We start from the raw sequence: 14,687 nt of genomic DNA on the forward strand, positions 1-14,687 counted from the left end.
GTGCTGCCAGAACGCCCCCCCATTCATTGCTGCAGAGCATGGGGAGTGATCAGTTGCTCGGTGGCTGACCCAGCTTCCTTGGGGTTCACTTTCTGGAGATTATTTTCCCTTCAAATTGTGTTGGGAAAAAAGGAGAAAGGGCTCCTTTCTCTCTGCAGGTTCCTGGGAGATGCTGGTCAATGGGGCTCAGAGTGGTTTAAGTCCCAGCCGAGACTCCAGGCCTACTCAGCAGACCACATGACCCCTGCTTTTCTCCAAAATGTAGAGCCAGATCGCCATGAGTGGGTTCAGACCCAGCTCTCCCCTTAACAAGCTGTTTGACTTTCTATGGATCCATTTTGTCTTTGGTAAAAATGGCGACTGTGCTATTTAACTGGTGAGATCATTAGACAAATTATGAGATTTGCACATGACAGCCTCGAAGACATAGTAGGCTTCATCAGATGTTAACCCGAGTTTCTCGCTTCCTAAGGCACCATCAGCATGAAGGACGGGTCCATGGATGTTGCATCAGCCTGTTCTCTTTTCTCAGCGCCCCGAACCCTTTCTTCTTTAGTCCACTCATGCCAGTGGCCACCAGGATTTTGTCCGATCTCTCCGTGTTGTAGAATTCCTAGTTGAAGAAAGAAGTTGCCTTAAGTGAAACAGACTTGAGGTGATACCTTAGTAGATAGAGGTAATGCTCTGTGTCCACCAGCTATTTTTTTTTTTTTTCTCTTCTTGGATAAGTTGGAAGTCTTGCCTGTAGGTTGGGACCACGTGGGTTGGCTCTAGTCAACATATGTAGGCAGAAATGACCTAGCAACTCCCGGGGCAGGCTCTTTTGTATCCTCCAGAAAGCCTCTGGCTCTCCGTTCCTCTGCCTCCTAGGCTGTGTTGGAAGCTGGTATTGAGATGGCGTACAATAAGAAAGTAGGAATTCGTGTCTGGCCAGTGATGGAGTGGAAGAGAGTCCCTTCACAGTCTGCGTGCAGCTTTGTGTAGTGGGTTAAGCCACTAAGGTTTCAGGATTTAATGTTTAACCCAGCACGGCCTAGCAGTATCATCTTAACAAATATAGCAGCTCACGGATGAGTTAATCAGCCCCTTTCTGGACTCGTGGCAAGGCTGACTGTGTATGGGGGGGCTGTTGCATTTTTGCAACCACAGGCATATGGTCACAATCTCTCTCCTGTCAGTCTGTTAATGAGCTCAGTGATGCAGAATCCATGTGAAGACCTAATGTGATTCTTCATGGGACTTCTTCAAGAAATCTAATGCTGAATGTTCTCAGGCTTTGCTGTTCTCTACAAGCATGTGCCCCAGCAGGAATGTTGACATCAATGGGCAAAGGAACTGAACAGACACTTCACAGAGGAAGAAATGTGACTGGTCAGCAAATATATGAAAAAAATGTTCAACATCTCTAGCAATTAGAGAAATGCAAATTAAAACTACATTGAGGGGCTGGGGCTGGGGCTCAGTGGTAGAGCGCTCGCCTAGCATATGCGAGGACCTGGGTTTGATCCTCAGCACCACATAAAAATAAATAAATAAAAGTGAGGATATTAAAAAAAAATACAAGCAACAATAAATGATGGCAAGGATGAGGGGGAAAAGGTACCCTCATACATTGCTGGTGGGACAGCAAATTGGTACAACCACTATGGACAGCAATAATGAGATTCCTCAGAAAACTTGGAATGGAACAACCATTTGACCCAGTTATCCCACTTCCTGGCATACACCCAAAGTACTTAAAATCAGCATATTATAGAGACACCGCCATATCAATGTTCATAGCAGCTCAATTCACAATAGCTAAGCTATGGAACCAACCTAGATGCCCTTCAAAGATGAATGGATAAAGAAAATACGGTATATATTCACAATAGAATATTACTCAACCACAAAGAAGAATGAAATTATGGCATTTGCCTGTAAATGGATGGAATTGGAGACTATCATGCTAAGTGAAATAAGCCAGTCCCCAAAATGTCAAAGGCTGAACATTGTCTCTGAGACATGGATGCTGACTTTTAATAGGTGGGAGTGGGAAAAGGATGAGTGGAGGTTCACCAGATTGGACATGGGACAATGGGGAGAAAGGGAGGGGGAATTGGAAAGACAATAGACTGAATCGGACATAACTTTCCTACATTCATATGTAAATATATGACCAGTGTAACTCCACATCATGTACAACCACAAGAATGGGAAGCTATACTCCATGTACGTATGATATGTCAAAATGCATCCTGCTGTCATGTATAACTAAAAATAACAAATTTTAAAAATTTATTTTAAATGTTGAAATCAACATGCATTGCCCAAATGTGGAAAATAGAGGAGACCAGTGGAGAAAGTTCTGGACCTGGAGTGAGGAAGACGTTATGTTACTACTAAAATCCTGATGCTTTTCAAATCTGTGTCTTTAGCCCAGACCTCTGCGTTTAGCCCTTGACCTGGTTCCTGAACATCTCACTTGATGTCTCAGACTTGCCTTCTCTAGATTAATCCTTACCCATTTCCCCACATACACCTACTACCTCCTTAAAAAAAAACAAAAAAACTCAGATCATTCTCTAGTGTTGCACCCCTATCTACCATATTACTTAAATCTAGATATTCATCTCTGACCTTCAATCAACAACAATTTTATATAATCTTCCTTGTAAAGATTTCTTGAGAATCAAGATGAAAACTGAAATATATATATATATATATATATATATTTTAATTTCCCAGAATGTCCCCAAACAGAAATAAAATAGTAAAATAAATAAATGAAATAAAATTAATTAAAAACAAAACTATGAACAGCACCTGCAGCATAATAAGGTGACCCCAGAAACGGTCAACGTACATGTGAATGGTGGGCCCATCCCCAACTGCAGCAACATCTGCGTGATTTTAATTCTAGAATTTTCTAGATTTTAATTCTAGAAGGTGAGGAGGAAGGCAAAAGGGAATTTTGCAAATTCAAGTGCAGGAAACCCAGACAGCTCTGATACACTCATCCCTAAGAAAGGACCCAGTGGGGGAGCAGGAGCCTGGTGGGCCTGAGAACAGCAGCCCACACTAGGAGGCTCCTGTACAGACCCCAGGTCCTCGGTCAGTAGGGAGAGCTGCGGGTTTAGGCAGAGTTCTAGGCCCTGGGAACCGTAGGGACAAAGAGCTGAACCACCATTGCAAGAAGACCCACCCTGCATCAAGGAGAAGTTACTGGAAGCAGAATCCAAGTTGAGCAGGACAGAAACACTAGAGGAAATGAAAAGAGACATTTTGGACAAAATCGCAAAAAAAAAAAAAAAAAAAGGAAGAGATGATAATAATTTCAAAGAGTACTGTGTATGCAGACATAGTTTTAAAGACTTATTGGTAATAAAAAGGAGGGAGCCCTAGAACTACAAAGATGGAAAATCTACCCTGAAACGCCTCTGTTCCTAAGAGTAGGAAAAACTTCATCTCACCTACAGGTCTGCAACAGAAGAGGATTGTGGTCAAATTCCATTGCAAAGCTATCATAAAAATATTATAAGATAGTGTCCCCACAGGTAATGAATACATTCTACAAAGATGGGCCCATGAAACAGCTCACATTGAAACTTAATATTTCTTTCTGTGGGGAGGGAGTACTAGGGATTGAACTCAGGGGTATTCCACCACTGAGCCACATCCTCAGCCCTATTTTGTGTTTAGAGACAGGGTTTCACTGAGTTGCTTAGCACCCTGCCATTGCTGAGGCTGGCTTTGAACTCACAATCCTCCTGCCTCAGCCTCCTGAACCGCTGGGATTACAGGTGTGTGCCACTGCACCAGGGAAACTTAATATTTCTTGTTTGGTTGGTTTGAGTTTGGGTACTGGAGATTGAACACAGGAGCACTTAACCACTGAGCCATGTCCCCAGCCCTTTTGATTTTTTTTTTTGAGACAAGGTCTTGCTAAATTATTTAGGACCTTGCTGTGTTGCTGAGTCTGGCCTCAAACTTGCAATCCTCCTGCCTCAGCCTCCTAAATTGCTGGGATTATGGGCATGTGCCGCCATGCCCAGCAAAACTTAGTATTTCTAAACAAGCTAAAAGAGAACCAAAGGATACTGTGAGAAAAATAGCATAAATGTAATTGTCAGATAAAAGAAAATTTGAAAGGAGTGCTGACAACAAGGATAGCTTACAACAGGAGAGTCATTTCAGAAAAAATAACTACATAGGAGTCATAAACGAATGAATAGTGACCATGGGTAACATCATAAGGTAAGGATAGAAAGGAAGAAAATAAAAAATCGAGCCAAATAAAAATGAACAAATGGATTTTTTTCCTCCTGATACAAAAATAAGACTTGTGCTTGAATCTTTTCTTAAATGTATCTTAACTGATGCATTAAAACATAAAAATTGTACCTAGCAATGGGGTACCATGTTATGTTGTAATGCATATATACATCGTGTAATGCTTAAATGAAGGTAAACATATCCAACTCCTCAACTGTTTGTCGTTTCTTTATGGTGAAAACTTTCTTCTAGTTTTTTGAAATGCTCAGTACATATTGTTATCTGTAGTTGTCCTGCTGTACAATATCCCACCAGAATTTCTTACTCCTCACTGCAGCTACGAACCTGTTGATCAGTCCTTCCCCATCCCTCCCACCCTCTACTCTCCTCAGCCTCTGGTAACCACCATTCTACTCTCAACTTCTATGAAATCAACAATCTTAGATTCCACACATGAGGGAGATCATGCAGTTCTTGTCTTTCTGGGCCTGGCTCATTGCACTTAGGATAGCACTCTCCAGTTCTATGTCCATTGCTGCAAATGACAGGATTTCATCCTTTTTATGGCTGAATAGTATTCTATGATGTCTGTGTACCACAATCTCTTTTTCCATTCATCGGTTGATGAAGACTTAGATTTTTTTTTTTTTCCATTTCTTGATTATCTTGAATAGCACTGCACTGGACAGGGGAGTGCAGAAGGATGTGAACTTGATCTTGAAGAAGCACACCACAAACATGAGAAAAATCAACCCAAAACAGTCAACATTAAGACATGGTCCAATAGAACTATTGGGCCGCCAAGAGAGAAGAGAAAACTCAATTGGGCATCCAGACAAAAAGAAAAAGTGCATTTTAAGGAGAAGCTAATTAGATTGGCAATCAGTCTTTTCTACAGCAGCACTTAGTGCTGGAAAAAAACTTATTTCAGATGGTCAGAAAAAGAGAAGTGAGGATTTAACATGCAGCCCAATGGACTTTCAAGTATGAAAGCCACAGATGAATTACTATGCACATACAAGAACCCAGGACCTATTCCCATGATGCTCTCCAGAGAAATTTACTAGAAAACAAGCTACAGATAACCAAAATAACTGGCAAGGTTTTGATGGAAGGCCTAGGGATGCTCATTTAATTTATAGTCACCACAGAGTAGAATGGGTGTAGGACAGAACCTGATGTGTGTTGGTTTGTTCTAATAATGCATATAAAATCTGTGTATTAAAAATTAGAAAGACGTGGATGTGTAACCAATGTGATTCTGCAATTTGTATACGGGGTAAAAATGGGAGTTCATAATCCACTTGAATCAAATGTATGAAATATGATATGTCAAGAGCTTTGTAATGTTTTGAACAACTAATAATAATAATAAAATAAAAAATAAAAATTAGAAAGAATACAGGAGAAGTATCACAGAATAATTTCATAGATTGACTTCCCTCCTGCCCATACCAGGGTTTGAATACAGGGGCACTTAACCACTGAGCCACATCCCCAACCCCTTTTATTTTTTATTTTGAGACAGTGTCTCACTGAGTTGCTGAGGCTGACTTTGAACTCATGATCCGCCTGCCTCAGTCTCCTCCCAAGCCGCTGGGATTATAGGTGTGCGCCACCACATCATAGAATGACTTCTTAACTGGAAGTAAATGAATATTTCTTCATATTTGATGCTAGGGGAGAGGGAGAGAAGAGAAAGATAGTCTAATGGCTTTATTTCTAATATCCCTCACTGTAGGGAACCATGAGACAGGAATTTAAAAAGGAATGACTAAAGGTACTGTTTAAAGGTTAGGGTTTAAAATGGTAACCATTAGAAGGAAAACAACAGACTTTTTCCTACAGAAGTAGGAGAGCAAGAAGGAAAAATCATTTGAGTACACACACACACACACCCTCTCACCTGGACCAACATGCCCTCTTCTGCATCTTGTCCAATGTTGAAAGAAATGTCTCCTCAATCACTCCTCAGCCTTTTGATGAAGATCAAGTGTAAAAATGTCTCTTCCAGGAGACATTCAGCCTTCTCTGATTGCTGTAGCAAATAGAACTCTCTCTCTCTCCTCCAACCCTACTTACCTCTCTCGGTACTAGACACCTAGTTTTGTGAATGTTTCATTTATTTCTCCTGAGGTCAGAGGTGAAGTGCTATATAAAATGGTATGATACCATTTTGAGAGTTTGGCACAGAATTCTGCACACAGAAGGTGCTCAGTAAGTGCTGGGTCATCAGTAATTTACATTGATTGAAGGATTAGGGTTTACACACTCTGGATTTTTCTAAGAGCTTACCATTGCTATTAGGCAAAAAATATCAGTTTGAAGCGACAGTGATTCAATTTAACTGACTTAGGAAAAAGAGAAAATTATAGACCTCTGAAACTGAATGCTCTAGGGCAGCGAATTTCAGGAATGACAGGATCTAGGGACTCAAGTCATAGCACCAATTCTCTGTATTTCTTGGTTCTGGACTCCGTTCTTTCCTGTGTATTGGTTTTATTCTCATGCAAGCTCTTCCTTCATGGTCAGTTGTGGCCTCCGGAAGTTAAGGAGCTTAGCATCCTCATCAGAAAAGAAGGTGTCCTGTTTGCAAGAGTCCAGTAAAAGTTCCAGGATTGAACCTCATTGGCTTAGCTTGCATCATCTGCTCATCCCTGAGCCAATCACTGTGGTCAGGAGAAACGCTTTGCTTTGATTGGCCAGCTCTGCGTCCTGGGACCTCCCCTGAAGCTCCCTGTGAGTGAGGAAGAGGCCCCTCCCCAAAGGAAAATTGAGCTGCCCCTGGCCACAAAGGGGAGGTGGATGCTGAGTAGGCAAAAAAAAAACAAAACGGTACTTTCCCTATTTTAGCGTTGTTTCAAATGAGCAAACTGCAAGAAAATGACTTGCTAGTGATTTCACTGGTTTGGGGGCACATCTTTGGGGCATGTGGATTAAAATTTCCTTTTGGCGTTTCTGACACAGAGGGTTTTTACCACTGTGGTATGGTGGGTGGAGAGTGCGGGAAGAGCCCCTCTACTGGATGGCGGGGTGCTGTTTGAGGGAGCAAGCTTTTTCTCACCTATCTCAGGGACTCTCTCTCTCTTTGGCTTGAGGACAGTGAGGGAGGGATCCTCATTTGAGAAGACTCCAAGGTGAGCGCATGTGCAGGAACCAGGCGTCTCAGTGGCCACACCAGGTCCCTCCTGCTTTCTGCATCTCTGATGGTTTACTTGCCTTTTGAGTGGAAAGGGGAATTCACTAGAGATAGCAAATGGGGAAACTGAGGCATGGCAGGAGGAATTAAAAATACACCCATTTTTCTTCTGAACCCTCAACATTTTATTTCTCCATAGGACCCTTCCTATAAATATTTAAGCAACCTCAATTTCCCACTTGTAGCAAAATTTCTCGAGTTCTTTTTGGAGGGGGTGATGGGGATTGAACTCAGGAGCGCTCAACCACTGAGCCGCATCACCAGCCCCATTTTGTATTTTATTTAGAGACAGGGTCTCACCGAGTTGCTTAGCACCTTGCTGTTGCTGAGGCTGGCTTAGAACCCACGATCCTCCTGCCTCAGCCTCCCCAGCTGTTGAGATTACAGGCCTGCGCCTCCACATCTGGAGAGATCCTTTTTTATTTTTTATTTTTATTCCCTCTTTCCATTGCTTCCTCTCGGGCCTGCTGGTGTTCTCCATCCCCAGCCCCACTTCATGAAATAGCCCTCCCTGAATTCTTCATGGAGCTGCAAGATCAGACCCAATGAGCCAGCTTCGAGGAGAAAAAAAAATAATAATCCATGCCTTAGATCAAGAGGCAAGCCCTGGAGTCTGTCGAAAGATGTAACAGATTTGAGAAACTCCAGAGTAGAGTGACCTGAACCAGGTAATCAAATCCCCAAGAGAGAGGACATATAGATAGTTGATCTGGAAATGAGAGAGGTTGGGGTTTCAATAGGGAGCCAATTTCTTCAGACCTCTAAAGTACTGCCAGGCAGAAGAGAAAGATGTGGTCGCATGACCCCAGCAGTTGGAAAGGAATTCTTCTTATTTTAAAACATAAGCTAACAGTCTGACTCTCTAAAGAAGAAATTATCTGTGTCTAGAGATGGTGCCCTTCCTGTCATTGACAGGAATCAGAGAATCTTCTATCAGAAGTACTGAGAAGAGAGTCCTGTGTTGGGAGAGAGGTTACACCAGGGGACTTCTGAGACTGTTTCCAAATCTCAAAATCCAAGCTGTATCTCAGTGGTAGAAGGCCTACCCAGCATGTGTGAGGCCCTGGGTTCAATCCCCAGCAGTGCTAAAAACAAAACAAAACAAAAATCTGAAATTCTGAGACCAGTTAAGCATGCACCTCTAAAGATGGGCCTCCATGGATTTGCCTCCACCCCTTCCCAGCTGTGTGATCTTGGGCATGTTACTCACCCTCACTGTTCCTCAGTCTCCTTAGGCTGTAAAAAGGAGCTAACAGTCCCTCCTGCACATTGATGCTGTGAATATTCATGTGGTCATTGTGTCAAGGTTGAGCAAGGTGCCCGGCACATCATAAGTGCCTAATAAGTGCTGTTTTCTGTATTTAGTGCCAAATGCCATTCTCTAGAGGGTGCATAATGCCCAAGCATGAGTCTCATCAGCTGCATTTGTGCTTTAGCTGTAGATTTTCCTTGGTAAGTTCTGGGAGCCGAGCTCCAAGAGAGCCCCTGGTGACCACTTCCCCGCCTCCCCTGTGCTCAGGGAGGCTGTCCAAATGCAAGCCTTGAAGAGTCTCCTGACTGTGTTCCTTACTTGAATGACAGACAAGTTTTTTTTTATCCACTTTGCAGGTAAGGACACTAAGCCTCAGAGAGCTTAAGTCACTTTTCCAAGGGCACACAGCTGAAACCAGGGTCCTCAATATCCAAATTCATTCCACTCTGTGAGCTTTTATCCATGACCTCTGGAAAATTCTGGAATTCACTCAGGATGTAGGTATTTCATCAGGAAGTCCACAAAACTAGGACTTCTTAAAAGGGGGTCCTGAGAAGATTAGGAAGTTTGATGATTCCTTTGTGGACATTTTTATGGCGGGTGGGGGATATCAGAAAACAAGACACCGCCCCCCACCACACACACACACACACACCTGAACTCACCTCTATGTCCACTTCTTTGTCCTTCCTGCAGGTGTGGGTCGATGCCGGGACGCAGATCTTCTTCTCCTACGCCATCTGCCTGGGCTGCCTGACTGCTCTGGGAAGCTATAACAATTACAACAACAACTGCTACAGGTGAGCACCCCCGGGCCCCGCCTGCCCTCCTCCCTGCTCCCGGGGACCCTCTGCAGCATCACACCAGTTCCTTCAGCTGCCTGCCTTGCGGGGCCCAGGAGGGAACATATGGGCTGCTTGCTGACCTCCTCCTGCCCAAGGGTCAAAGAAGGGGCCATCAGAGGAGGTAGGGTTACTAGTGCAATCAGAGTCTGCTGCAAGGTGAATCCGCCCTGTCCGTGTCACCTTACATGGAGGCACAAATTTAGCCCAGAGCCGGCAAGGAACTTGCCCAAGGTCACGCAGCTCACGAGTGGCATCATCAACACGTGACCCAGGTGTTCCAGCACAGAAGGGCTTATCCTTCCACCATCTATTCACAAATCGGCTTCCTTGCCCGTCTTACTTGACTGTAGGGTTCTCTCCTGTCCCACTTAGAGTGGCTGCTGCCCCGCCTTGCCCCTTGGCCTGACCAGCCTCCCTCCCTGACCTCCTATAGATGGCCATACCCAGGTGGCAGGCAAGGTGAGCCCCACAGCAGGGCTGAGACCTGCACATGCCTAGAGTTTCCCAGCAGCACAGGGGCAAGTGAAATCTGTGCCGTGATTATCTGTTGGTTGAGGTCTCTGCACCTCTGGACTCAGAGCCCTGCACAGGATAGGGGAGTACTTACAGGTGGATGGTAGAGGGTCTCTTTCTAAGACCCCAAGATCACCAGAGATAAGACTGTGGAATAATGACAGCAAAGCCGTTCTCTGTCACATGTTGGTGGAGAAAGGAACAGGGTTGGAACAAGTGATTCTGAGATGAATATTCAGAAGAAATAAGTTAGATCCTCAAACCTCATCCCATATAGTCACATAATACAATTAACTAAAGAGTTAAATTTTGAAAGGGAACTATCATCAAATAATGAATAATAAAATATTTAATTTTAGAATGGGGAAAACATGTAAAAATCATTAGAAAAAAAGAAATCACAAAGAAAGAGAGTGACATTGGCTCATGTAAAAATCTACAATTTTTTTTTTCTCTTTTAGTACTGGGGATTGAACCCAGGGATGCTTAACCACTGAGCCTCATCCCCAGCCCTTTGTATTTTTTATTTTGAGACAGATTCTCACTAAGTTGCTAAGGCTGGCCTTGAACTTGCAATCCTCCTGACTCAGCCTCCTGAGTTGCTGGGATTATAGGTGTATATCACCACACCCAGCAGAAATCTAGATTGTTGGGGCTGGGGTTGTGGCTCAATGGTAGAGCACTTGCCTAGCACATGCGGGGCCCTGGGTTTGATCCTCAGCACCACATAAAAGTAAATAAATAAAGATATTGTGCCCAACTACAACTAAAAAATAAATATTTTTTAAAAATTTAGATTGTTAAATGTTAGACTTCTAAACTTTAAAATTTTCTATAAAGAATTTTTTTTGAAGAGAGAGAATTTTTTTTTCATATTTAATTTTCAGTTTTTAGTTGGACACAACATCTTTATTTTATTTTTATGTGGTGCTGAGGATCCAACCCAGTGCCCCACGCATGCCAGGCGAGCGCGTTACCGCTTGAGCCACATCCCCAGCCCTATAAAGAAATTTTTAAAAAGTGTTCAAAATAGCCTAGAGACTAGGCCTGGGAAGTCAGGGGGCGGAGATGCCCCCCATCATTTATATTTCCTATACCATTAAGACATTTTTCTGGTTTTTTTTCCTATTACTGTGAGTACCTGTTGACTTTAATTTAAAAAAAAAAAAGTTAGTACAAATATCTACATGTTGTATTTTATTTAGATGTTGATGGACATTTATTTTATTCTTTTTATTTATATGCGATGTTGAGAATCGAACCCAGCGCCTCATGCATGCTAGGCAAGCACTCTACCACTGAGCCACAACCCCTGTATGTTTATCTCTAAATAAAATATGAAAATCATCCTCAAAATTAAAGGGTGTAGTAGTATATAATATGATATTCAGTGGGGTTAGATCCATACTATGTTAAGGTGATGAATGTGTCAATATGAAAAACACTAAAATACAAAAGAAAAATAAACTATAGCCAGGCACAGGGGAGGAGCCCATGCCTGAGGCAGGAGAGTGCACAGGGCAGGCTAATGGGCAACTTAGCAAGACCCTGGGTGTGCAGCGTGGTGGTGGAGTGCATGTCCAGCCTACATGAGGCCCTGGGTTCCATCCCCAGCAAGCAAAGTAAATAACTAAGAAGAGAAAAGAAAAATAAGCAACAGACTCTTATAAAAACAAGATTATTTTTCTAAACTAGAACATGAGCAGTAACCCCAAAAACAAATCCCCGTTCAGTGTAGGTGAGGGCATGTGAGAGGGGCGCGTGCCCCTGGGCCGGGAACCGGTGACCACAGAACCTGACCGCGGCCTGGCTCCCGTGGAATCGCGGCTTGAAAGACCTTTTGTGGATGGTCCAGCCCCTCCCCCATTCTCCCCGTCTCTGAGAAAGGGAAATCGGGGCTCCCGGAGGTGGTCCCCAGGTGGAGGTGGTGGAGTCTGGGCTCTGACCAGGCTCTCCGCTGTCCCTCCCAGGGCTCTCTGGAAGCCACCTTCGTGCTCCCTTCACAAACCCGTTTGTCAAGTCTGCAGGGTCTGCCATGACATCAGTGGAATGGGCGGCACAGGAGACCGACAGTAGTGCCCAGTCTGTCGAGTTTGTCATTTGGGGAAACTGAGGCACCAAGGAATTTTTTTTTTTTTTAAGTAGACAGATCCAACATGCTGAAAAGAAAAGCTACCATGTCATTCAGTGTACCTTAGGCCACAAGTGCCATCGTTTCTGGGGCCCTTGGGCTGAGGGGCAGTTGAGTATGGCTGGAAGGAGGGATGCCGGAGAGGTGGGCGGTTGGGCCAGGTTTCTGTAAGACCCTCGCTGTGCTCCGGGCTGTCACAGAGGAGATGGGTCTCGGGGTTGAGAGGTCAGGCAGTTTGTCAACCACAGTATGAAATGGGAACCCCGGGCAGCAAGGGAGAGGCCCTCAGCTAGGGACAGCAGCACAAGCAGGCTCCCAGCACAGGCTGACGATGACCCCCTTGGGTTGTCTCAGAGAGGTGCTGGCACTCAGCACGGGACCCTGTAATCCCAGCGGCTTGGGAGGCTGAGGCAGGAGGATGGTGAGTTCAAAGCCAGCCTCGCAAAAGCAAGGCCCCAAGCAGCTCAGTGAGACCCTGACTCTCAATAATACACAAAATAGGGCTGGGGATGTGGCGCAGTGGTCGAGGGCCCCGAATTCAGTCTCTGGACACTGGGAATCCCGTGGTCACTGACTATCCCGTCCAGCCAGGCCATCAGGAGCAAGAGGACACCAGCAAGGTTTCTCATTCTCCCTGTATCCTGTGGGCCAGGTCTCCTGTGACTTTCATGCCGTAAGACACCCATTTGTCACTTGTACAGACAAGGAGACGGTGGCCCATGGAATTTAAGTCACTTGCTTGTGTTCCCATTGCTGGTGATAGAATATGGCTTTCCTGGCCCTGGTACCCCTATTCCTCACTTCCACGGATGGCCAGTTCCTTCCAGGCTATTAGAACTGAATCTGGCCGAGGCTGTCTTGTCACCAATCTGGGTCCCTGGGCAGTTGCTTCTTCCAAATGTGCACACGAGTGACCGATACCAGCTACCCCCAATCCTTCTGCTTTCCCATCCGACAGCCAGGGATTTTATTATTTTTTTTCCTTTCTGTCTCTTATCAGCAGAAGAAAGCAAATACCCTAGGTGACATTGCAAAATCAGAAGGCTCATTTTAGTCCTGTTTCAAAATCGTTCTGCAAGCGGGTCTTTCCCATCTCAGACGGAGTAAATTAATACCCTCTCTCCTGACAGCATAATCGCTTCTGGAGGTCTTACCAGCCCAGCTGAGCTCCTGCTGACTTCAAAGCACTGGTTACGTAAGGCTTCACCTAAGCAGTGCTGGCGCTGGCGCAGGGAAGGAATTAGAGGGATGGGAATGGACCCACGCGGACAGGGGAGAGCATCCCCTCAGAGCACACAGCACTAGGCTACAACTGCCTGAAGGCGTGGATGCCCTGGGGGCTGGCGAGCAGGTCACAGGGATGGAAGGGACCCTAGGGCCCTTGAGAGCTTCTCTCTCTGTCTGCCTGTCACTCTGTGGTTTGAGGAAGTCACCCAAGAGACCTCTGCAGGAAGATGGGGATTTTGTAACTGGGGACATTTTCTTTTTCACCCTCTGTATGGATGCCCAGCGATAACTGTCCATAACCCGGGCTCTGGAAGTCTTACTTCTTGGGGCACATCATTTTTGTTTAGCTCCTGGAAATAGCATCTGAGACGCATCCCAAACTTCACAAGTGACTGTGAGACTTGCAGTAGATGATTCTCCTTTTCTGGTCCTCCAGGGCTGAGTGAAACCTAGTGTAGGGCCTGACACGCTGGCTGCAGCTCCTTTAAAAACGATATAGGAGCCAGGCATATGGGGGTGAACACCTGTAATCCCAGCGGCTTAGGAGGCTGAGGCAGGAGGATGGTGAGTTCAAACCCAGCTTCAGCAAAAGCAAGGTGCTAAGCAACTCAGGGAAACCCTGAGTTGACTCTATATAAAATACAAAATAGGGCTGGAGATGTGGCTCTGGGGTTGAGGGCCACATCCTGAGTTCAATCTCTGGTACCCAAAACAAATAAGAATAATACAGGAGAAGTCCAAAATGTGGCCCACGTGGAGGCAAAGCGTCCATTGCATTCCCAGCACCATCTCATGTCACTCTGTTCAATAAAGCAGGGCCATTTTACCCCAGACTCCAGGACCCAGGCAGGAGAAGCAGATTTGTCTCTGCCTTAAGAAGAGCTTGGCCCTCATCCAGGCCTGGACTGAGTTTCCTTTATAGCAGAGGCAAACGAGGTTTGCAGATAATGTGGCAGGGCTACCAGCCCAGCCGGCATTCACAGAGCGGTTTGGGAAAAAAAAACAAACCTGTATCAGTCATCCACTGCCACATTAATGCTGTGTAACAAACAGCCCCAGACCTCAGGGAAGATTGACCGTAGCAAACATTTGCTCTTACTGCTCTCCAGGCTGCCCATCAGCCAGGGAAACTCTCCGGGCTGAGGGTTGGGTGAGTCTAACTCCAGGCCAAGCTCAAGTGCGTGCCATGTGTGTGCATTCTGGGGTCCAGGCTAAAGAGATGGCAGCTCCCCTGAGGAATTCTTCTCATGGAAAATCACAGAAATG

The 14,687-nt window shown here is 45.0% G+C and overlaps 1 protein-coding gene across 1 annotated transcript in view; it reads left to right on the forward strand.

The window, feature by feature from the left end:
- The window catches only part of Slc6a11 (solute carrier family 6 member 11), a 125,067-nt gene that overhangs the window by 90,112 nt on the left and 20,268 nt on the right, over positions 1–14,687 (forward strand). The window contains exon 7 of the mRNA XM_027931918.2: positions 9,402–9,505. Coding sequence (XP_027787719.1) covers positions 9,402–9,505 — 104 coding nt within the window. The remainder of the gene's footprint in view (positions 1–9,401; positions 9,506–14,687) is intronic.

Source organism: Marmota flaviventris, chromosome 20, assembly GCF_047511675.1.
Source record: "Marmota flaviventris isolate mMarFla1 chromosome 20, mMarFla1.hap1, whole genome shotgun sequence".
Taxonomy (NCBI): Eukaryota; Metazoa; Chordata; class Mammalia; order Rodentia; family Sciuridae; genus Marmota; species Marmota flaviventris.